Source organism: Dermacentor albipictus, chromosome 6 (genome assembly GCF_038994185.2).
Source record: "Dermacentor albipictus isolate Rhodes 1998 colony chromosome 6, USDA_Dalb.pri_finalv2, whole genome shotgun sequence".
NCBI classification, from domain to species: domain Eukaryota; kingdom Metazoa; phylum Arthropoda; class Arachnida; order Ixodida; family Ixodidae; genus Dermacentor; species Dermacentor albipictus.
The window spans coordinates 20,703,671-20,728,772 of record NC_091826.1 but is presented as its reverse complement, the minus strand read 5'-3'; the positions used below and the strand labels follow the sequence as shown (position 1 = coordinate 20,728,772).

General features: G+C 47.8%; 1 protein-coding gene across 3 annotated transcripts in view; it reads left to right on the top strand.

Annotated features, from left to right (window-relative positions):
• Nucleotides 1–2,883, top strand: part of LOC135921010 (transcription factor Sox-7-like) — a 201,757-nt gene extending 198,874 nt beyond the window's left edge. For all 3 annotated transcript variants that reach the window (XM_065455297.1, XM_065455298.1, XM_065455296.1), the window contains one exon: nt 1,669–2,883. In XM_065455297.1, coding sequence (XP_065311369.1) covers nt 1,669–2,654 — 986 coding nt within the window. In that variant the 3' untranslated portion in view covers nt 2,655–2,883. The remainder of the gene's footprint in view (nt 1–1,668) is intronic.
• The last annotated feature ends 22,219 nt before the right edge of the window (nt 2,884–25,102 follow it).

The following is a 25,102-nucleotide window of genomic DNA, read 5'->3' as shown; positions in this document are numbered from 1 at the left end:
GATATTCAGCTTTGTGTCAGATCTCTTGGTCCGTAAACTTTTTGGTCGACCGTGCGTAGTCTGCGGGATGGCTGGCGATGTCACCGGCACGGCCCAACGCCCGCCGCGCCGCGGGCGGTGTCCCTGCAGTTGCGTCACGCCTATCGTCACGCTTATCGTCTTTACCTGCTCGACCCGCTCCCACACCGCTCCTCTCCCCGCGTCCCTCCCCTCCTCTCCACAATCGCGGGCGTTGTTTTTCGCCGTACTGTGCCTGTGTGTCTCCCCGCTGCGGCAGCCGACCGCAGCGTAATCTCTCTCTCTCTCTCTCTCTCTCTCTTTCTTTTTTGTTCTCTCGGTGAGCGATAATGAGTCGGCCGTCGTCCCAAATACGGTTGTTACCATAGCGCCACGTAGCAGGCAGGAAGCCTTGGCGCCTCTTATTGGCCTCTTCTTCCGCTGCGCGCTTTCTTTTTTCTTTTTTTCTGCTCCCATTCTTTTTTTTTGGCGTGGCAGTTGTTTTCCGTCGTTCTGGTAGCACGCGACGGGGGAGCCGTCTTTGGCACGCCTCCAGGGCGCGTGTTCCAGGTTTGGCCGAAAACAGTTTTCCAGAAGCCGAGGAACAAGAAAAATAAAGTTCGCCTTGGCCGTTATAGGTGCACGTTTTATTTATTATTTTTTTTTCACTCCAAGCAACCCTCATGCGCCTACGCACTCATTACACAGTCCCTTATCTCCTCATTTCCTCGGCGACTATTCTGTTAAAAGGTCTTTACAAATTTGTTTCTAATGTATAGGCACATTCAACGCACTTCGTCTGCGAAGAACCGGACGTCACTTGGAGCCTCGCAGATTCTGGCCGCGATGGCCGAGCGTTTAAAGCGTCGCTATGCTAAGCGTCGACGCCCTGCGTTGGACTTTCAGGCCCTGGGCCCTGGCATGTTGACAACCGGGTTTGGATGCAACGTGGAAACGCCCCTGTATAGAGATTTCAATGACCCGGGCCCGCCAAGGGTGCCGTATGAAAAGCTTTTTCTACCTGTCTCAAAAATTTCTTTTGCACGGAAGAAATGACAACGAATGAGCGAACTCTCACTTTGAACCCGTACATTATGATGCTTTTCTCCTTCTCTCTCACTTTCTTTCTGATTGTTTGCAGGGAGGCAGAGTGTATCAGCAGTTATAATATGCCTTTTATAATATAGCAGTTATAATATGTAACATATATCACGTATAAGATGCAGATATTTTACGGTCCTTGTGCCGGAATACACACACACGGCCGGGATACACGTGTTTGCTCTTGCTTGTATTTGCAACGCTAACTTCGTGCCAAGCAGATCGGCGCGGTTACACTGATTGTCGGGTTCTTGCGCACTTAGTTTATAACGCTGCCTGCGTAGCTGTCAACGGTTCAACAACCGGATGAGAATGGTTTGCTGGGCTGCTGCACACGCTCTTCCTGAAATGTCAAATACGTCGCAGTTCGTTTGACAGTAGCGTTGGTATTTGTCATACATCGGCGAGAGTTTGGTATGTATTGTGCAATTCCGCCCGAATGGCCTTCTTTAATGTCACTGTCCGACTGTCAACAATCGGGCGGTGACACTCCGTTAAAAAGAAACTTACCGCACTGCCTAAGAATGCTGCAGTGCCGCATCCTGATGCTCGTCGCTCTATCTTTCGCAGGCAAGAAGTGGCGCAGCCTGACGCTCCCGGAGCGGCGGCCATTCGTCGAGGAGGCCGAGCGGCTGCGGTTACAGCACATGCAGGACTACCCCAACTACAAGTACCGGCCGCGGAGACGCAAGCACGCCAAGCGCGGGTCCCGCCGGGGTAGCCCCTCGCAGCCCGGCAGCCCCGACGAGGGCGGCGGCAACGGCGGCGGCCTCCAGACGCCTCCGGACTCCAGCCCGGCCAGGGGCAGCCCCCCGGACTGCAGCAGCCGGCTCATGGCCGAGATGCCGTACGAGACGCCCGTGCCGCCGACGCCCGAGCTCTCTCCCATGGAACCCGAAGACTGCTGCGGTCCCATAGACGACGGCACGGGCAGCCACCTGTCGCAGCTGATGTGCAAGTTCAACGACAAGTCCATGTTCCTCAAGAACGTCCGGCCGCCGTACCGGACCCACACCCAGAGGGGCCTCGGTCCCCCGGGGCTGACGCAGCAGCACATCTGCACGACGGCCAACACGACCATGACGACGAGCGGCTACTCGTTCCAGAGGACGCCGCCGGCGTCCTACTACTCCCCCATCTACGCGGCTACCTCCCCGTACGGTCCACCTCAGGGCGACATACCCCAGGACTCCTACTACGGGGCGACGGAGCACATGTACGCGCCGCAGCCGCCGCAGGAGACGTTCCTGGAGCACAGCGACCTGGTCCAGTTCCTGGACGCCGCCACGGCCGCGTCGCCCGTCTGCACGTCGGCGGGCGGCTACGCGCCGCTGCCGCCGCTCGGCGCGGGCGACCACGCCACGTACGAGACGCTCGGCTCGGAGCCGCCGCCGTGCGGCATCGAGTACGCGACGATGCCGCCCCAGCCGCATCACCCGTACGGCCTCTACCAGACGCACCACCACCACAGTCATCACCAGGGCGACCTGCACCACCAAGAACCCGGCGCGGGCATCATCGCGGCGCTGGCCGAGACGCGACACATCATGTCGTGATGGTGACAGTAAATTTTGTTTGTTTGTTGTTGCGCGGGAAGACGGCGTGCCTTCTGCTCTCGGTGTGTTTCTCGGCCGGCCGTGTGGTTGAACCGCCGTCGATTCCGTTTCCTCGGCGTCTCCTTCCTCCCCGGAGGGCCAGCCATCGCTCGTGGGTGCGTGCGTGTTTCCGAAGCATGTTCGTGTGCGTGTGTGTGTCTGTGTGATTCGAGAACGCGCACTGGTACTACTACTACACCCCCGCCGCCTGTACAGAAGAGACTCCTGCCTTACGAAGCTGTCGTGCACCGTTGTGCCTATAACGCGAAAACCGTGTGGCTGCAGCGGCAGCGTGCGTGCGTGCGTGTGTGTGTGTGTATAGCCCGCGCCAAGCCAGCGCCCGAGCGACGGAGAAGTCCGTCACGGACTGCCTGCCGACAAAACCGCGGGGGATCACCGCGGCGTTCGCTACGGTTGCGTGACCGTCGACATGCACTCTTGCGCACGCCTCGCCGCACCTCCCTCCCTCCCTCCCACCCACCCGCCACTCGTCGACCGATGATGCCGTACCGCCGCTGCAGCAGCGCGGTCTCCGTCGAACGTCGCCTTCGTGGCTCTCCGCGTTGGGTCGCTGTTGCTGTGATCGCTGCACCGCGCGACCGCCTCCCCCGCCCCCCGCAATGTGTAAAAAAAAAGGAGAAAAAGAAGAAAAGCCAAAAAATGGAGACGGAAAGAGATGATAAAGACACGAGGTACAAGAAGAAAGAGAGATGTTTTATAAGACGAGATGTGGTCGCGCAAAACAAGGCCTCTCCGCGGTGTGCGCATGTATGTTGTTATGCGAGCGCCGCCGCCCCAAGCGGCGGCGGCCTCGGCCCGCACCTCCGCCCCCCCCCCCCCCCCCCCCCCCTGCCTGATCTGCTGCCGCAACCGCGAGGCCCTTCTCACTGTGCAATAAATGAACACCACCGTCCGTTCTATTACACACAACATGGCTGCCTGTTTTGTGCGCGTGCGTGCGTGCGAGTTGTGGGGGGGGATGGGTGGCGTCACCTCCCGTCTTTCCTGCAGCGCGCAGTACGCATGCGCGGGGTTGCGCAGTCTTCCTCTGGCTTCTGCTTGGGCGGCCTTCGGCCCTGGGTAAGCCGCTCGTGGGGCTTGCTTTGTGTTGCGATGCCATTATATTCATGGTAACTAACGTAGCTCGCGAAACTGAGGCTTCAAAGGCGTCGCAGATCCTGGGCAACGTGTTGTAGGGTTAAGGGTAACAGAATAAGAGTAATGCTTAAGGGCCACGGGTAAGAGTAGCGAACAGCGTTACTTGGTCCTGGTTGAAACGATGCATTTCTTTTTCCAGGAAATCGGTTAAAGTTGCACAAAGACCGAAAGGGGCTATAGTTACTGGTTGTTCGGTCACCTCTGTCTCTGTCTGCGTGCTTAATAGTTCTGCTGGAAACGCGCATCCTTTAGGTCCAGAACCAATTACCGCTCACTTAAGCACAAATGGTGATAGGACAGCAAGACGCTTACCCAGCGAGCTTAAACATGTTTATCGTTGTTATGAGCGACTCCCTTGAATAGGGGTGGGGTTCACACTTGAAAGTTTTAAGAACTCAGCCGAAGATAGCACTTTCATCGGCAACAACCCGCTGTTATCTCCTAATTAGTCTAACATTTACATTAACAGAGCCAAAGCACTTACTTTGTGATAGGCGTCCAGCCGACAACACACTGTTTCAAAGGTGTCTATAAACGCTGGTTTCACCACTGCTGGTACGAAGCTGCGAGAGCTTTCACTCCGGACTTGGTAGTAAATGACACCAACCTCGTTCACTTGCCTTTTCTGGCGTATCTAAATATTTTTATACGCCAAGCTAAATTATTAAAAAGATATAGAAAGTTCGAGTCATTCCATGTTTTGCCTCCCTTTGTACCAACTCTTTCAGCTGTCTAGATACGTTCACGTGACCACGAGTGTCCGTAATGGCTTCTAAAGGTCCTTAAAGTCTTGTAGTAGTGGTGACTAGAGCGCCATTACTAATCGTGAGGCCGAACGTCGTTGCGATAAAATACATTGTACAAATATTACACTTCAATAAGTTTATTAGTGTTGAATCATCAAGTACTTTATTACTAGTGACGTATACACTTCGAATACAATTTAATCGCCGCATTTTTATGTCGGTGCCGTTAGTCATCTAGCGTCATCTCTCAATCAGAGTATTTTTTTTTTGAAATTGGCATGACCTCCCAAAATGATTGCAGCCGGTCAAGGAAATACGAAAGCCGCGTGACATGCAGCTAAGTCGTCACTCTAACCACTCGTGATGACAGCTACAAAACACTGGGATAAAGCAAGAGCACATTAAGTTACGCGTCGAAAGCTCTGTTGGCTATAGCTATGGCTACGACTGTTGTAGGGGGCGTATGGCGCCCGCATCAGGAGTAGGAGGTGCTCGGATAGATGTCCACTGGTTGGACAATGCTGTTTCGCTTCTGCCGCACATAAGGACATCCTAAATGTTCCACTAAGCCTTTTTTGTTTTTGTTTTTTCAGCAGAAGGAACGAAACACGTGTCGTTTTCGCCCCCACAGCTTGGCCGTTTCTAGCACTTCTACATGATTCACCGTGTTTCAGACGTACGACCATCTGTAAAAGTTACGTCATCACATGCGTGGGGAACACTGGACATTTCTTGAACTATTTCAATACACTTTCAGAAACTCGGAAGAATAAGTCACATATGTAGTCTCAAATATGCATAATTTCTCCCAGCGCGATCACGTTATTTTACAAAGAAGCTGTTGGTCTATATGGTTGGTTGGAATTTTTCGTGGCGTGCCACCCCAAAACAAACGGCAGCTGGAAGGGTTTTCGAGTTTCAGCTTAACAGAATTGTTTTATCGCATATTCGAACTACAATTCGATGCTGTTATATCTACAGGTTGTGTGCAAGTCGTACTTCAGGAATTTTCTGACACATTTTACTGTGAGAAATTCAATTATTTCAATAGCGCACTTAGGCTAGGCTGAGGGCCTACAAGGACGAGGATGTGTACGTGTGCTGTGCTAACGGCGCTGCCACCTAGCGGCCGCTAAGACAGAGCTTAAACAGCAGCCGGAAAAGGGCTTTGTTTTCCATTTTCCGCGTAACAGATCTACGTTTTCTCGTATATTAAAAAAAAAGAAGCGATCATGTCTGTAGCTTGTGTGTAAGTCGTCGTACTTTGTGCATTTTCAGAAGCAGTTTACTCTGAAGCATTTAGTTAGTGCAACATTGCACTTGCGCTTGGCGGAGGACCTAGAAGAATGAGGATGTATGCTGCGATTCCGCACACGTGCCTGCGTGCGCGACGTACGTCGCTTGCGGTGGCGGTGCTTGACTAACGTCGGCAACAGCTTCGTTGTATACGTCCACTTTCACAGGGTGGAATGGAGGCGGATTTTTTTTATTGTGCATAAAGATCGTTATAGGGTTAAACATGCCGAAGCTACACGCAATCTTAGAGGGTCCTTGTATTAATTTCAACCACCTGGGGTTTCTGTACCGCGCACCGAACTCTTTGCATTCCTCCCCATATGTGTAAACGTAGCCGCCACAGCTGGTAACCGAAGCCGCTACCTTGTGGTGCCTTGCAGCAAAACGCCGTAGGCTGTTGAACCACCGAGGCGGGCTTTATGGGGTTTAACCTGTACTTTATTGTATTTGAGCTGTATTGTATTTGAGTATGCTGTAGTATTGTTATAGCGTAGCATATAATATGCAACCGTGTTGTATAGTATTGTTTTGTACGGTTTAGCCAGCATTACACAGTTTACACTTGTAACCAAAGGAGGCATGGTGATAGTGTAGGTCTAAAGAGCGAACAAATACAGTACCATTCCATTTCTCGATAGTATTCGCAGCTGTGAACAACAATATTCGACATTTACTTTATTGAAAACTTGCGTATTGGCCTCTCGTCTTTTCGAAAGAACTCACTTTAGTAAAATGTGTGGCACATACTTTTTTTCTTCGTCAGCATTGAGGTCGACCGCAGCGCCACCGCACATATCCCAGAGTAACGTCTTGCGGATTGTATCTTGCACATTTCCGCATAACCGTCGAATATCGTTCTAATGAGGTCATATGCGATGCGAAGGTTCCTTCGTTATATCAAGGTTCGCTGTATGAGATCTGTAGGTTTGGAAAAGGGGCTGCGTAAGTTGAACGAGGACGCAGAAAAAAAGAAAGGATAGATGAAATAGTATCTTCTAACACCTTATGGAGCCTTCAATTATGTCCCGGAAGTCTCAATATCATGGTAGACAATCGTTAGCTTATGCGTAGAAGCTCACTAAACGTTTAAATGTTTTATTGCTCATTCTTTTTCAGTAATGGTTCCGAAATTGGATACAATTTGGCTGAACTTTTGGAAATTCTAATATTGTTACCCGTGCCTGTCTACGTCTATGTAGATGAATGCGCGACCTCCGTGTTCAAGAAAAGCGTTCACTGTATGATTTTTTTAAATGAATTTAAAAAAAAATAGTATTTAACCGATGTAATGATGTTTTCTTCGCCACTCATTCTTTGAACATGGTGGTCACGTAGTTGACAAAGATTAGCTAATTAACTTTAAGTTACTGGTCCTAATGCGTCTTTTTGCATGGTTTTGCAAACATCTTTTTGCATGGTTTTAAAAACGCCATTCGTTGTTGAGGTAATCGTCGACGAAAGTTCGCCTTTTGTCTCTCAGATACCCAAACATAAGCTCTCGTTCTGTGGTGTACATCTATATATTATGCAATCAGTATCGAAGGACCCGTAAATTTGCAGGAAATACGAGAAAGTATGAGCTCACCGTGCGCGAGTCTTCACCTTCTTCTCTTGTATACTATAGGTAAGTAAACATCATTGCAGGATACATAACACAGAAACCAAAGACTTTCTACGGAGATTTTATTTTAAGGAAGCCATATTTGCGGAGCCGTGACCATGTTTTAGGCCGAGCCACGATCAAAAACATGCCTAATTGCGCCTACATCCCGGCATCGCCACGATGGCACAATGCCCGCTCGAAAAACTCGCGTAGACGGTGGCGCCGCCTAGGTGATATTGTACGAGACTCCATGCGCTACGTATACCATGTGGTCGATGCAAACGCGAGCAAAACTGACATGATCGCGCTGACTCCTATCGCCTTTTCTAATATAACTCAACACCCGGTGATGTACAGGTGAATTTGTAACTTCATTTTTCGGATAGTTGGTTTCTGTTGTGTACGCACACAAAGGTCAACTAACGCGAGTGTGAAGGCCAGAAAGACATGAGTATAGGCAGGAGAGGACGAGGGAAGCACGTTTGAATCAAACCACTACCGCATTCGCATACTCAGGAGAGAGAGAGAGATGGGGGGATTTAAGGAAGACAGGGATGTCAGCCAGTCAAGAGTCCCGGTGGCTACCTTATGCTGGGGGAAGGTACAAGAGGAAGAGATAGAAGGGGGAGAGAGGGGTTATACTCATGAGAGTTAAACGAACAATAGTGGGGAAGAGCAATTAAAATTGTAGTAACGAGTAAGGCTTCTGCGAATAGCTTACCTGCCACACTTACAAAGCTCGATAAAGACGAAAAAAAAAACGAAAAACAAGTGGCGGCACGCAAATCACAATATGGACGGGACTTTCACTTTTTCTTTACGTGTAATCAACGTCTTACTGCAAAAATGTACATAGAAAGATGCTTTTGTCAGTCCAAACTGATGTAACGTTGGTATTGTCCTTGTAATCAACCGCGCTACTCGTCACAGGAGTATGCGCTGTTCACTGAACTTGCGTTCTCACCACGGGGTTTTAATATAGTACTTTGTCAAGTCTAGAGTGACATAATACTGGTACTCGGAAGGCCCCGTAATGAAATGCTAACCTTACTCTTCCGCAGGAGGCATGCGCTGCTCAACGAAGCTGCGCCCACCAGGGGGCTCTGAAAGAATCCTTTACCGCGTCTGCCCAGCAGTCGATTTAGGCACCACTGACCTCCTTGTGGCCCTTGGGTTCAGCGAGAGCAGTGGAAAAGCAAACATGTCCGCAATGGGGATTAGTAAAAGGTGATGGGAGGATTGGTGGAATAAAAGTAGGGAAACGACAAAAAAACGGAGACGTATAAAATCACAGTGGGCAATAGGGGTCACAAAATTTAGTTGTGGGAGATCATAGTGTTTTTGTTTATTATTGTTTAACCTAGGTAGCACATTAGGCAGTATGATAGAAAGAGCTTGGTGGCGCAACCCACCGCCCCGTCCCAAAGGGGACGCTCATAACATCCATCCATCCATCCATCCATCCGTCCATACCACGTGATCTGGTATCCGTACTCAGTGTCCCCGCTATCAGACGCTAACTCTGTACTCTTCCAGCGGACGCACGAGTGCCGCTTGTTCGGTGAACTATTTGCTCACCGCAGGCCGAAACCGCGCGTGTTGCAATCTCCGCCGGTAATCCGCACCCGGCGGATCGTCGCTAATTACACGTACTTGACCCCGGGAGCAGGCCTCGCCTCTTCACCCCCCCCCCCCCCCTCCCCACGTGACTGCCTCGAGTGCGCCATTGGTCTGATGCTGGCGCAACGGTTGCTGAACCTAAACGCAGCGGCCCGCTGCCGAGGCGCACTGCGGGGGGTGCTATTCATAGCGCGATAAGCGTCGCGCGGTTCGACGCGACCCGAGCGGCGAGGAATGCGGCGTGCGGTGCGCGTCCGCCGTCGAAGCAGCCCCGCGTCGAACGCCAGCCGGGGTTGAACAGCCGATTGGGAACGGCGAACGGCTCGTGCCATCGACAGTGTGATTGACCAGCCGACAAGCAACGCCCTCCTCCCAACCTTTTCTTTTTTTCTTCTTATTCGTTTCCCCCCCTCTCTCTCTATCTTTGTAGAGCACGTCGTACGCTGCGGGCTCCGAACGATGACGTAGGGTAACGAGGCGGAGGAGGAAAGAGAAAAGTAGAAGGCAGGGAGGTTAACCAGAATAACGTCCGGTTGGCTACCCTACACCGGGGGAATGGGAAAGGGGAAAGCAAAGATCACAGGGAGAGAGAGAAGGGAAGGAAAGAAGGAAATTGCGGCAAGTTCGCTGACGCGTGTGGTTATACAGAAGTTGCATTAATAGTCACAGGTGGTTGCACAAACCCGTCGTCGAAAATGAAATACAGTTAGTAGAAAGGCGGCAACAGGAGCTGGCATATCGAGTACCTCGCAACCCGTCGTGGTTGCTTAGTGGCTATGGTGTTGGGCTGCTAAGCACGAGGTCGCGGGATCGAATCCCGGCCGTGGCGGCCGCATTTCGATGGGGGCGAAACGCAAAAACACCCGTGTACTTAGATTTAGGTGCACGTTAAAGAATACCCGAGTGGTCGAAATTTCCGTAGTCCCCACTACGGCGTTCCTCGTAATCAGAAAGTGGTTTTGGCACGTAAAACCCCACAAAAAAAAGAAGAGTACCTCGCATTGCAGCACACACTGTATTATTTGTGACACGAAGGAAAAGGAGAAAGCCACGGGCAGTGTTGCATTCGTCTTTGCGGGCCCCAGTAGCTTTTTTAAATACTTTATTACTGTTATTATCATCTGTTTTTGCTGATGAGACAGGTTAAGCGGCGCGCCGATAATTTCACATTGTGGGACTTGCCTGCACACGCACACATATATACACGCGTGCACCTCACGTACACACGAACATAAAACACTCGCAAGCCCCGCATTTTTACTATCTGATCTTATTTGTCGTACCCTCAGTGCCAAATGCATTACAAGCGGTAGCGGCACGAAATTTAGTACACTTGGTAAACAACAACGCAGTGAAAGAGAAAAAATGATATAGTTTCTTGTTGTATACAATATTCAAAAAAGAAAAGAGAAACAATAGTACTTGTCATGCAATGTTAGCATGGGTCTCACAAAAAAAGGACCTTGTCGTTAGTATGATACAATATGAACTGGTAGGCGGTTCCAGTCAATAAACATGCGAGCTGCGCACACATGGATTGGATTTCAGTTGCATATGAAAATGACGCCTTAAATGAACACGTGACGAGGGTAAAGAAAATGTTGCTCGGCCTATTTCGTCCATTGCACGCACGTTTATTAAACACGACCCTCGTGACTCATACCATAATCCTGGATGGTCATATTCGTGGGAATCTAGCTGTTTTCATACATGATTTCATTGGATCACGTAAGACTATGTATACAAGGCATTAAAGACATAGATTCTTTAGAATAGGCAATTCTTTTCTGTGAATTCCGTCTTGAGCAAAAAATGGTTCTCCTACCCACAAGTACTCTGTTTCAACAAAGTTCCATACTTACGAAAAGGTAAGTTGACGCTGCAGTCATTCAAGCACCGTTGGAATCACGGGTTGCGCATAGGTCTATAGTCCAATCATTGTTATAGGGCAAGCCTCACAGCATTTGAGCTCATCTCCAATCAGCCACGAGAACAACCGATGGTCGGCGCCATTCTGAGGAGCTATTCTAAACATCGTCAAATTCCGCCATATTGGCATTTTGGGACAATGAGAGCTCACAAGATGGCCAATTCAATCGTAGGGCTTCCGCAGAACTAGTACGTCAAGTCTTGCCTTTGCTTCGAGTTGTTGAAAAATTTGAGTTTGCCCGGCCATCTACTAGCCGCCGGGTGAGCTCAGGTGGTAGAGCGGCTGCCCCGGAAAGCAGAGGTCCCGGGTTCAAGTCTCGGACCAGGAGGAATTTTTCTTCGCGGGACTTTTCTTTTGAGAAACCCGTATGGGTTTCCTTTGTAGCAATTGCTACGAACGGGTGGATGTTTCATTTTCCCTTAATCAATATGGCCGAATTTGACAATGTCAGAAATAGCACTCGTGAGGCGCGACCTCATAAGGGTTCAGAAAGCGAAACGGCTTACCATTTTTTAAAATTTTCGAGGAAAATAGGCTTACCATTTATCAATTAGGCTTACCATTTTATCAATTTTTCGAGGAAAATTATTCGGCGCCCAGTTGTTTATTTATCGCGTTAAACGGCGTCTGCGCATGCCCGGGGGCTGATATATGCGGATAACGAGCGCTTCCGGGACACTTTATTTTTCGCCGGAAAAATGATATTTTCGTGGGCTATAGGCTTACCATTTTTTCAATTTTTCGAGGAAAATTATTCGGCGCCCAGTTGTTTATTTATCGCGTTAAACGGCCTCTGCGCATGCCCGGGGACTGATATATGCGAGAACGAGCACTTCCGGGACACTTTATTTTTCGCCGGAAAAATGATATTTTCGTGGGCTATAGGCTTACCATTTTTTCAATTTTTCGAGGAAAATTATTCGGCGCCCAGTTGTTTATTTATCGCGTTAAACGGCCTCTGCGCATGCCCGTGGACTGATATATGCGGAGAACGAGCGCTTCCGGGGCACTTTATTTTTCGCTGGAAAAATGATATTTTCGTGGGCTATAGGCTTACCACTTTTTAAATTTTTCGAGGAAAATTATTCGGCCCCCAATTGTTTATTTATCGCGTTAAACGGCCTCTGCGCATGCCCGGGGACTGATATATGCGGAGAACGAGCGCTTCCGGGACACTTTATTTTTCGCCGGAAAAATGATATTTTCGTGGGCTATAGGCTTACCATTTTTTCAATTTTTCGAGGAAAATTATTCGGCGCCCAGTTGTTTATTTGTCGCGTTAAACGGCCTCTGCGCATGCCCGGGGACTGATATATGCGGAGAACGAGCGCTTCCGGGACACTTTATTTTTCGCCGGAAAAATGATATTTTGGTGGGCTATAGGCTTACCATTTTATCAATTTTTCGAGGAAAATTATTCGGCGCCCAGTTGTTTATTTATCGCGTTAAACGGCCTCTGCGCATGCCCGGGGACTGATATATGCGAGAACGAGCACTTCCGGGACACTTTATTTTTCGCCGGAAAAATGATATTTTCGTGGGCTATAGGCTTACCATTTTTTCAATTTTTCGAGGAAAATTATTCGGCGCCCAGTTGTTTATTTATCGCGTTATACGGCCTCTGCGCATGCCCGGGGACTGATATATGCGGAGAACGAGCGCTTCCGGGGCACTTTATTTTTCGCCGGAAAAATGATATTTTCGTGGGCTATAGGCTTACCATTTTTTCAATTTTTCGAGAAAAATTATTCGGCGCCCAGTTGTTTATTTATCGCGTTAAACGGCCTCTGCGCATGCCCGGGGACTGATATATGCGGAGAACGAGCGCTTCCGGGACACTTTATTTTTTCCCGGAAAAATGATATTTTCGTGGGCTTACCATTTTTTCAATTTTTCGAGGAAAATTATTCGGCGCCCAGTTGTTTATTTATCGCGTTAAACGGCCTCTGCGCGTGCCCGGGGACTGATATATGCGGAGAACGAGCGCTTCCGGGACACTTCATTTTTCGCCGGAAAAATGATATTTTCGTGGGCTATAGGCTTACCATTTTTTCAATTTTTCGAGGAAAATTATTCGGTGCCCAGTTGTTTATTTATCGCGTTAAACGGCCTCTACGCATGCCCGGGGACTGATATATGCGAGAACGAGCACTTCCGGGACACTTTAATTTTCCGCCGGAAAAATGATATTTTCGTGAGCTATAGGCTTACCATTTTTTCAATTTTTCGAGGAAAATTATTCGGCGCCCAGTTGTTTATTTATCGCGTTAAACGGCCTCTGCGCATGCCCGGGGACTGATATATGCGGAGAACGAGCGCTTCCGGGGCACTTTATTTTTCGCCGGAAAAATGATATTTTCGTGGGATATAGGCTTACCATTGTTTCTATTTTTCGAGGAAAATTATTCGGCGCCCAGTTGTTTATTTATCGCGTTAAACGGCCTGTGCGCATGCCCGGGGACTGATATATGCGGAGAACGAGCGCTTCCGGGGCACTTTATTTTTCGCCGGAAAAATGATATTTTCGTGGGCTATAGGCTTACCATTTTTTCAATTTTTCGAGGAAAATTATTCGGTGCCCAGTTGTTTATTTATCGCGTTAAACGGCCTCTACGCATGCCCGGGGACTGATATATGCGAGAACGAGCACTTCCGGGACACTTTAATTTTCCGCCGGAAAAATGATATTTTCGTGAGCTATAGGCTTACCATTTTTTCAATTTTTCGAGGAAAATTATTCGGCGCCCAGTTGTTTATTTATCGCGTTAAACGGCCTCTGTGCATGCCCGGGGACTGATATATGAGGAGAACGAGCGCTTCCGGGACACTTTATTTTTCGCCGGAAAAATGATATTTTCGTGGGCTATAGGCTTACCATTTTTTCAATTTTTCGAGGAAAATTATTCGGCGCCCAGTTGTTTATTTATCGCGTTAAACGGCCTCTGCGCATGCCCGGGGACTGATATATGCGGAGAACGAGCGCTTCCGGGGCACTTTATTTTTCGCCGGAAAAATGATATTTTCGTGGGCTATAGGCTTACCATTTTTTCAATTTTTCGAGGAAAATTATTCGGCACCCAATTGTTTATTTATCGCGTTATACGCCCTCTGCGCATGCCCGGGGACTCATATATGCGGAGAACGAGCGCTTCCGGGACACTTTATTTTTTCCCGGAAAAATGATATTTTCGTGGGCTTATCATTTTTTTCAATTTTTCGAGGAAAATTATTCGGCGCCCAGTTGTTTATTTGTCGCGTTAAACGGCCTCTGCGCATGCCCGGGGACTGATATATGCGGAGAACGAGCGCTTCCGGGACACTTTATTTTTTCCCGGAAAAATGATATTTTCGTGGGCTTATCATTTTATCAATTTTTCGAGGAAAATTATTCGGCGCCCAGTTGTTTATTTATCGCGTTAAACGGCGTCTGCGCATGCCCGGGGGCTGATATATGCGGATAACGAGCGCTTCCGGGACACTTTATTTTTCGCCGGAAAAATGATATTTTCGTGGGCTATAGGCTTACCATTTTTTCAATTTTTCGAGGAAAATTATTCGGCGCCCAGTTGTTTATTTATCGCGTTAAACGGCCTCTGCGCATACCCGGGGACTGATATATGCGAGAACGAGCACTTCCGGGACACTTTATTTTTCGCCGGAAAAATGATATTTTCGTGGGCTATAGGCTTACCATTTTTTCAATTTTTCGAGGAAAATTATTCGGCGCCCAGTTGTTTATTTATCGCGTTAAACGGCCTCTGCGCATGCCCGGGGACTGATGTATGCGGAGAACGAGCGCTTCCGGGGCACTTTATTTTTCGCCGGAAAAATGATATTTTCGTGGGCTATAGGCTTACCACTTTTATGCGAAGCATATTACGAGGGCTCAACCCAGCTCCTCAGGCGCGGCGGTGACCATGAAATCTGACACCGTGACGTCACGACAGAGGAGAAGTGGCTTTGGCTCAACTCTTGCAAGACGGGCTGGGTGGGAATCGAACCAGGGTCTCCGGAGTGTGGGACGGAGACGCTACCACTGAGCCACGAGTACAACGCTTCAAAGCGGTACAAAAGCGCCTCTAGTGAATGCGGTGTTGCCTTAGAAACGCGCTGTTTCTAAGGCGTGCGTCTCTTGCTCAGGCGCACATTTCGTTGCCGCGCCGAACGCTGCTTTGCTCGACGCTCACCGCGTCCAATGCGGGGCGCGTAGTCGCTGCCCTGTAGCCCATTGTCTTACACCCCTTGGCGGGTCGACGGGAACGCTGTCGCGTTCCACTCTTGAAGGCGAAGAAGTAATGCATGAGTTGTTTCTTCGTCTAGCCGAACCAAATATAGCCAAGCAACAGCAGTTCACCAGGCTAAACAGTGGTTCAACAACTAAAATAAAGGCTAGTATGCTTCGCATCCTGGGCTTAACCTTACCTAAGCCACAGCCATTTTTTTAAATTTTTCGAGGAAAATTATTCGGCCCCCAATTGTTTATTTATCGCGTTAAACGGCCTCTGCGCATGCCCGGGGACTGATATATGCGGAGAACGAGCGCTTCCGGGACACTTTATTTTTCGCCGGAAAAATGATATTTTCGTGGGCTATAGGCTTACCATTTTTTCAATTTTTCGAGGAAAATTATTCGGCCCCCAATTGTTTATTTATCGCGTTAAACGGCCTCTGCGCATGCCCGGGGACTGATATATGCGGAGAACGAGCGCTTCCGGGACACTTTATTTTTCGCCGGAAAAATGATATTTTCGTGGGCTATAGGCTTACCATTTTTTCAATTTTTCGAGGAAAATTATTCGGCCCCCAATGGTTTATTTATCGCGTTAAACGGCCTCTGTGCATGCCCGGGGACTGATATATGCGGAGAACGAGCGCTTCCGGGGCACTTTATTTTTCGCCGGAAAAATGATATTTTCGTGGGCTTACCATTTTTTCAATTTTTCGAGGAAAATTATTCGGCCCCCAATTGTTTATTTATCGCGTTATACGGCCTCTGCGCATGCCCGGGGACTAATATATGCGGAGAACGAGCGCTTCCGGGACACTTTATTTTTCGCCGGAAAAATGATATTTTCGTGGGCTATAGGCTTACCATTTTTTCAATTTTTCGAGGAAAATTATTCGGCGCCCAGTTGTTTATTTATCGCGTAAAACGGCCTTTGCGCATGCCCGGGGACTGATATATGCGGAGAACGAGCGCTTCCGGGGCACTTTATTTTTGGCCGGAAAAATGATATTTTCGTGGGCTATAGGCTTACCATTTTTTCAATTTTTCGAGGAAAATTATTCGGCCCCCAATTGTTTATTTATCGCGTTATACGGCCTCTGCGCATGCCCGGGGACTGATATATGCGGAGAACGAGCGCTTCCGGGACACTTTATTTTTCGCCGGAAAAATGATATTTTCGTGGGCTATAGGCTTACCATTTTTTCAATTTTTCGAGGAAAATTATTCGGCGCCCAGTTGTTTATTTATCGCGTTAAACGGCCTCTGCGCATACCCGGGGACTGATATATGCGAGAACGAGCACTTCCGGGACACTTTATTTTTCGCCGGAAAAATGATATTTTCGTGGGCTATAGGCTTACCATTTTTTCAATTTTTCGAGGAAAATTATTCGGCGCCCAGTTGTTTATTTATCGCGTTAAACGGCCTCTGCGCATGCCCGGGGACTGATATATGCGGAGAACGAGCGCTTCCGGGGCACTTTATTTTTCGCCGGAAAAATGATATTTTCGTGGGCTTACCATTTTTTCAATTTTTCGAGGAAAATTATTCGGCGCCCAGTTGTTTATTTATCGCGTTAAACGGCCTCTGCGCATGCCCGGGGACTGATATATGCGGAGAACGAGCGCTTCCGGGGCACTTTATTTTTGGCCGGAAAAATGATATTTTCGTGGGCTATAGGCTTACCATTTTTTCAATTTTTCGAGGAAAATTATTCGGCCCCCAATTGTTTATTTATCGCGTTATACGGCCTCTGCGCATGCCCGGGGACTGATATATGCGGAGAACGAGCGCTTCCGGGACACTTTATTTTTCGCCGGAAAAATGATATTTTCGTGGGCTATAAGCTTACCATTTTTTCAATTTTTCGAGGAAAATTATTCGGCGCCCAGTTGTGTATTTATCGCGTTAAACGGCCTCTGCGCATGCCCGGGGACTGATATATGCGGAGAACGAGCGCTTCCGTGGCACTTTATTTTTCGCCGGAAAAATGATATTTTCGTGGGCTATAGGCTTACCATTTCTTCAATTTTTCGAGGAAAATTATTCGGCGCCCAGTTGTTTATTTATCGCGTTAAACGGCCTCTGCGCATGCCCGGGGACTGATATATGCGGAGAACGAGCACTTCCGGGACACTTTATTTTTCGCCGGAAAAATGATATTTTCGTGGGCTATAGGCTTACCACTTTTTAAATTTTTCGAGGAAAATTATTCGGCGCCCAGTTGTTTATTTATCGCGTTTAACGGCCTCTGCGCATGCCCGGGGACTGATATATGCGGAGAACGAGCGCTTCCGGGACACTTTATTTTTCGCCGGAAAAATGATATTTTCGTGGGCTATAGGCTTACCATTTTTTCAATTTTTCGAGGAAAATTATTCGGCCCCCAATTGTTTATTTATCGCGTTAAACGGCCTCTGCGCATGCCCGGGGACTGATATATGCGGAGAACGAGCGCTTCCGGGACACTTTATTTTTCGCCGGAAAATGATATTTTCGTGGGCTATAGGCTTACCATTTTTTCAGTTTTTCGAGGAAAATTATTCGGCGCCCAGTTGTTTGTTTATCGCGTTAAACGGCCTCTGCGCATGCCCGGGGACTGATATATGCGGAGAACGAGCGCTTCCGGGACACTTTATTTTTCGCCGGAAAAATGATATTTTCGTGGGCTATAGGCTTACCACTTTTTAAATTTTTCGAGGAAAATTATTCGGCGCCCAGTTGTTTATTTATCGCGTTAAACGGCCTCTGCGCATGCCCGGGGACTGATATATGCGGAGAACGAGCGCTTCCGGGACACTTTATTTTTCGCCGGAAAAATGATATTTTCGTGGGCTATAGGCTTACCATTTTTTCAATTTTTCGAGGAAAATTATTCGGCGCCCAGTTGTTTATTTATCGCGTTAAACGGCCTCTGCGCATGCCCGGGGACTGATATATGCGGAGAACGAGCGCTTCCGGGGCACTTTATTTTTCGCCGGAAAAATGATATTTTCGTGGGCTATAGGCTTACCATTTTTTCAATTTTTCGAGGAAAATTATTCGGCACCCAATTGTTTATTTATCGCGTTATACGCCCTCTGCGCATGCCCGGGGACTCATATATGCGGAGAACGAGCGCTTCCGGGACACTTTATTTTTTCCCGGAAAAATGATATTTTCGTGGGCTTATCATTTTTTTCAATTTTTCGAGGAAAATTATTCGGCGCCCAGTTGTTTATTTGTCGCGTTAAACGGCCTCTGCGCATGCCCGGGGACTGATATATGCGGAGAACGAGCGCTTCCGGGACACTTTATTTTTTCCCGGAAAAATGATATTTTCGTGGGCTTATCATTTTATCAATTTTTCGAGGAAAATTATTCGGCGCCCAGTTGTTTATTTATCGCGTTAAACGGCGTCTGCGCATGCCCGGGGGCTGATATATGCGGATAACGAGCGCTTCCGGGACACTTTATTTTTCGCCGGAAAAATGATATTTTCGTGGGCTATAGGCTTACCATTTTTTCAATTTTTCGAGGAAAATTATTCGGCGCCCAGTTGTTTATTTATCGCGTTAAACGGCCTCTGCGCATACCCGGGGACTGATATATGCGAGAACGAGCACTTCCGGGACACTTTATTTTTCGCCGGAAAAATGATATTTTCGTGGGCTATAGGCTTACCATTTTTTCAATTTTTCGAGGAAAATTATTCGGCGCCCAGTTGTTTATTTATCGCGTTAAACGGCCTCTGCGCATGCCCGGGGACTGATGTATGCGGAGAACGAGCGCTTCCGGGGCACTTTATTTTTCGCCGGAAAAATGATATTTTCGTGGGCTATAGGCTTACCACTTTTATGCGAAGCATATTACGAGGGCTCAACCCAGCTCCTCAGGCGCGGCGGTGACCATGAAATCTGACACCGTGACGTCACGACAGAGGAGAAGTGGCTTTGGCTCAACTCTTGCAAGACGGGCTGGGTGGGAATCGAACCAGGGTCTCCGGAGTGTGGGACGGAGACGCTACCACTGAGCCACGAGTACAACGCTTCAAAGCGGTACAAAAGCGCCTCTAGTGAATGCGGTGTTGCCTTAGAAACGCGCTGTTTCTAAGGCGTGCGTCTCTTGCTCAGGCGCACATTTCGTTGCCGCGCCGAACGCTGCTTTGCTCGACGCTCACCGCGTCCAATGCGGGGCGCGTAGTCGCTGCCCTGTAGCCCATTGTCTTACACCCCTTGGCGGGTCGACGGGAACGCTGTCGCGTTCCACTCTTGAAGGCGAAGAAGTAATGCATGAGTTGTTTCTTCGTCTAGCCGAACCAAATATAGCCAAGCAACAGCAGTTCACCAGGCTAAACAGTGGTTCAACAACTAAAATAAAGGCTAGTATGCTTCGCATCCTGGGCTTAACCTTACCTAAGCCACAGCCATTTTTTTAAATTTTTCGAGGAAAATTATTCGGCCCCCAATTGTTTATTTATCGCGTTAAACGGCCTCTGCGCATGCCCGGGGACTGATATATGCGGAGAACGAGCGCTTCCGGGACACTTTATTTTTCGCCGGAAAAATGATATTTTCGTGGGCTATAGGCTTACCATTTTTTCAATTTTTCGAGGAAAATTATTCGGCCCCCAATTGTTTATTTATCGCGTTAAACGGCCTCTGCGCATGCCCGGGGACTGATATATGCGGAGAACGAGCGCTTCCGGGACACTTTATTTTTCGCCGGAAAAATGATATTTTCGTGGGCTATAGGCTTACCATTTTTTCAATTTTTCGAGGAAAATTATTCGGCCCCCAATGGTTTATTTATCGCGTTAAACGGCCTCTGTGCATGCCCGGGGACTGATATATGCGGAGAACGAGCGCTTCCGGGGCACTTTATTTTTCGCCGGAAAAATGATATTTTCGTGGGCTTACCATTTTTTCAATTTTTCGAGGAAAATTATTCGGCCCCCAATTGTTTATTTATCGCGTTATACGGCCTCTGCGCATGCCCGGGGACTAATATATGCGGAGAACGAGCGCTTCCGGGACACTTTATTTTTCGCCGGAAAAATGATATTTTCGTGGGCTATAGGCTTACCATTTTTTCAATTTTTCGAGGAAAATTATTCGGCGCCCAGTTGTTTATTTATCGCGTAAAACGGCCTTTGCGCATGCCCGGGGACTGATATATGCGGAGAACGAGCGCTTCCGGGGCACTTTATTTTTGGCCGGAAAAATGATATTTTCGTGGGCTATAGGCTTACCATTTTTTCAATTTTTCGAGGAAAATTATTCGGCCCCCAATTGTTTATTTATCGCGTTATACGGCCTCTGCGCATGCCCGGGGACTGATATATGCGGAGAACGAGCGCTTCCGGGACACTTTATTTTTCGCCGGAAAAATGATATTTTCGTGGGCTATAGGCTTACCATTTTTTCAATTTTTCGAGGAAAATTATTCGGCGCCCAGTTGTTTATTTATCGCGTTAAACGGCCTCTGCGCATACCCGGGGACTGATATATGCGAGAACGAGCACTTCCGGGACACTTTATTTTTCGCCGGAAAAATGATATTTTCGTGGGCTATAGGCTTACCATTTTTTCAATTTTTCGAGGAAAATTATTCGGCGCCCAGTTGTTTATTTATCGCGTTAAACGGCCTCTGCGCATGCCCGGGGACTGATATATGCGGAGAACGAGCGCTTCCGGGGCACTTTATTTTTCGCCGGAAAAATGATATTTTCGTGGGCTTACCATTTTTTCAATTTTTCGAGGAAAATTATTCGGCGCCCAGTTGTTTATTTATCGCGTTAAACGGCCTCTGCGCATGCCCGGGGACTGATATATGCGGAGAACGAGCGCTTCCGGGGCACTTTATTTTTGGCCGGAAAAATGATATTTTCGTGGGCTATAGGCTTACCATTTTTTCAATTTTTCGAGGAAAATTATTCGGCCCCCAATTGTTTATTTATCGCGTTATACGGCCTCTGCGCATGCCCGGGGACTGATATATGCGGAGAACGAGCGCTTCCGGGACACTTTATTTTTCGCCGGAAAAATGATATTTTCGTGGGCTATAAGCTTACCATTTTTTCAATTTTTCGAGGAAAATTATTCGGCGCCCAGTTGTGTATTTATCGCGTTAAACGGCCTCTGCGCATGCCCGGGGACTGATATATGCGGAGAACGAGCGCTTCCGTGGCACTTTATTTTTCGCCGGAAAAATGATATTTTCGTGGGCTATAGGCTTACCATTTTTTCAATTTTTCGAGGAAAATTATTCGGCGCCCAGTTGTTTATTTATCGCGTTAAACGGCCTCTGCGCATGCCCGGGGACTGATATATGCGGAGAACGAGCACTTCCGGGACACTTTATTTTTCGCCGGAAAAATGATATTTTCGTGGGCTATAGGCTTACCACTTTTTAAATTTTTCGAGGAAAATTATTCGGCGCCCAGTTGTTTATTTATCGCGTTTAACGGCCTCTGCGCATGCCCGGGGACTGATATATGCGGAGAACGAGCGCTTCCGGGACACTTTATTTTTCGCCGGAAAAATGATATTTTCGTGGGCTATAGGCTTACCACTTTTTAAATTTTTCGAGGAAAATTATTCGGCGCCCAGTTGTTTATTTATCGCGTTAAACGGCCTCTGCGCATGCCCGGGGACTGATATATGCGGAGAACGAGCGCTTCCGGGACACTTTATTTTTCGCCGGAAAAATGATATTTTCGTGGGCTATAGGCTTACCATTTGTTCAATTTTTCGAGGAAAATTATTCGGCCCCCAATTGTTTATTTATCGCGTTAAACGGCCTCTGCGCATGCCCGGGGACTGATATATGCGGAGAACGAGCGCTTCCGGGACACTTTATTTTTCGCCGGAAAATGATATTTTCGTGGGCTATAGGCTTACCATTTTTTCAGTTTTTCGAGGAAAATTATTCGGCGCCCAGTTGTTTGTTTATCGCGTTAAACGGCCTGTGCGCATGCCCGGGGACTGATATATGCGGAGAACGAGCGCTTCCGGGGCACTTTATTTTTCGCCGGAAAAATGATATTTTCGTGGGCTATAGGCTTACCATTTTTTCAATTTTTCGAGGAAAATTATTCGGCGCCCAGTTGTTTATTTATCGCGTTAAACGGCCTCTGCGCATGCCCGGGGACTGATATATGCGGAGAACGAGCGCTTCCGGGACACTTTATTTTTCGCCGGAAAAATGATATTTTCGTGGGCTATAGGCTTACCACTTTTTAAATTTTTCGAGGAAAATTATTCGGCGCCCAGTTGTTTATTTATCGCGTTAAACGGCCTCTGCGCATGCCCGGGGACTGATATATGCGGAGAACGAGCGCTTCCGGGACACTTTATTTTTCGCCGGAAAAATGATATTTTCGTGGGCTATAGGCTTACCATTTTTTCAATTTTTCGAGGAAAATTATTCGGCGCCCAGTTGTTTATTTATCGCGTTAAACGGCCTCTGCGCATGCCCGGGGACTGATATATGCGAAGAACGAGCGCTTCCGGGACACTTTATTTTTCGCCGGAAAAATGATATTTTCGTGGGCTATAGGCTTACCACTTTTTAAATTTTTCGAGGAAAATTATTCGGCGCCCAGTTGTTTATTTATCGCGTTAAACGGCCTCTGCGCATGCCCGGGGACTGATATATGCGGAGAACGAGCGCTTCCGGGGCACTTTATTTTTCGCCGGAAAAATGATATTTTCGTGGACTATAGGCTTACCATTTTTTCAATTTTTCGAGGAAAATTATTCGGCGCCCAGTTGTTTATTTATCGCGTTAAACGGCCTCTGCGCATGCCCTGGGACTGATATATGCGGAGAACGAGCGCTTCCGGGACACTTTATTTTTCGCCGGAAAAATGATATTTTCGTGGGCTATAGGCTTACCATTTTTTCAATTTTTCGAGGAAAATTATTCGGCGCCCAGTTGTTTATTTATCGCGTTAAACGGCCTCTGCGCATGCCCGGGGACTGATATATGCGGAGAACGAGCGCTTCCGGGACACTTTATTTTTCGCCGGAAAAATGATATTTTCGTGGGCTATAGGCTTACCATTTTTTCGATTTTTCGAGGAAAATTATTCGGCGCCCAGTTGTTTATTTATCGCGTTAAACGGCCTCTGCGCAAGCCCGGGGACTGATATATGCGGAGAACGAGCGCTTCCGGGACACTTTATTTTTCGCCGGAAAAATGATATTTTCGTGGGCTATAGGCTTACCATTTTTTCAATTTTTCGAGGAAAATTATTCGGCCCCCAATTGTTTATTTATCGCGTTAAACGGCCTCTGCGCATGCCCGGGGACTGATATATGCGGAGAACGAGCGCTTCCGGGACACTTTATTTTTCGCCGGAAAAATGATATTTTCGTGGGCTATAGGCTTACTATTTCTTCAATTTTTCGAGGAAAATTATTCGGCGCCCAGTTGTTTATTTATCGCGCTAAATGGCCTCTGCGCATGCCCGGGGACTGATATATGCGGAGAACGAGCGCTTCCGGGGCACTTTATTTTTCGCCGGAAAAATGATATTTTCGTGGGCTTACCATTTAGGCTTACCATTTTTTCAATTTTTCGAGGAAAATTATTCGGCGCCCAGTTGTTTATTTATCGTGTTAAACCGCCTCTGCGCATGCCCGGGGACTGATATATGCGGAGAACGAGCGCTTCCGGGACACTTTATTTTTCGCCGGAAAAATGATATTTTCGTGGGCTATATAGGCTTACCATTTTTTCAATTTTTCGAGGAAAATTATTCGGCCCCCAATTGTTTATTTACCGCGTTATACGGCCTCTGCGCATGCCCGGGGGCTGATATATGCGGATAACGAGCGCTTCCGGGACACTTTATTTTTCGCCGGAAAAATGATATTTTCGTGGGCTATAGGCTTACCATTTTATCAATTTTTCGAGGAAAATTATTCGGCGCCCAGTTGTTTATTTATCGCGTTAAACGGCGTCTGCGCATGCCCGGGGGCTGATATATGCGGATAACGAGCGCTTCCGGGACACTTTATTTTTCGCCGGAAAAATTATATTTTCGTGGGCTATAGGCTTACCATTTTTTCAATTTTTCGAGGAAAATTATTCGGCGCCCAGTTGTTTATTTATCGCGTTAAACGGCCTCCGCGCATGCCCGGGGACTGATATATGCGAGAACGAGCACTTCCGGGACACTTTATTTTTCGCCGGAAAAATGATATTTTCGTGGGCTATAGGCTTACCATTTTTTCAATTTTTCGAGGAAAATTATTCGGCGCCCAGTTGTTTATTTATCGCGTTAAACGGCCTCTGCGCATGCCCGGGGACTGATATATGCGGAGAACGAGCGCTTCCGGGGCACTTTATTTTTCGCCGGAAAAATGATATTTTCGTGGGCTATAGGCTTACCACTGTTTAAATTTTTCGAGGAAAATTATTCGGCCCCCAATTGTTTATTTATCGCGTTAAACGGCCTCTGCGCATGCCCGGGGACTGATATATGCGGAGAACGAGCGCTTCCGGGACACTTTATTTTTCGCCGGGAAAATGATATTTTCGTGGGCTATAGGCTTACCGTTTTTTTCAATTTTTCGAGGAAAATTATTCGGCCCCCAATGGTTTATTTATCGCGTTAAACGGCCTCTGTGCATGCCCGGGGACTGATATATGCGGAGAACGAGCGCTTCCGGGGCACTTTATTTTTCGCCGGAAAAATGATATTTTCGTGGGCTTACCATTTTTTCAATTTTTCGAGGAAAATTATTCGGCCCCCAATTGTTTATTTATCGCGTTATACGGCCTCTGCGCATGCCCGGGGACTAATATATGCGGAGAACGAGCGCTTCCGGGACACTTTAT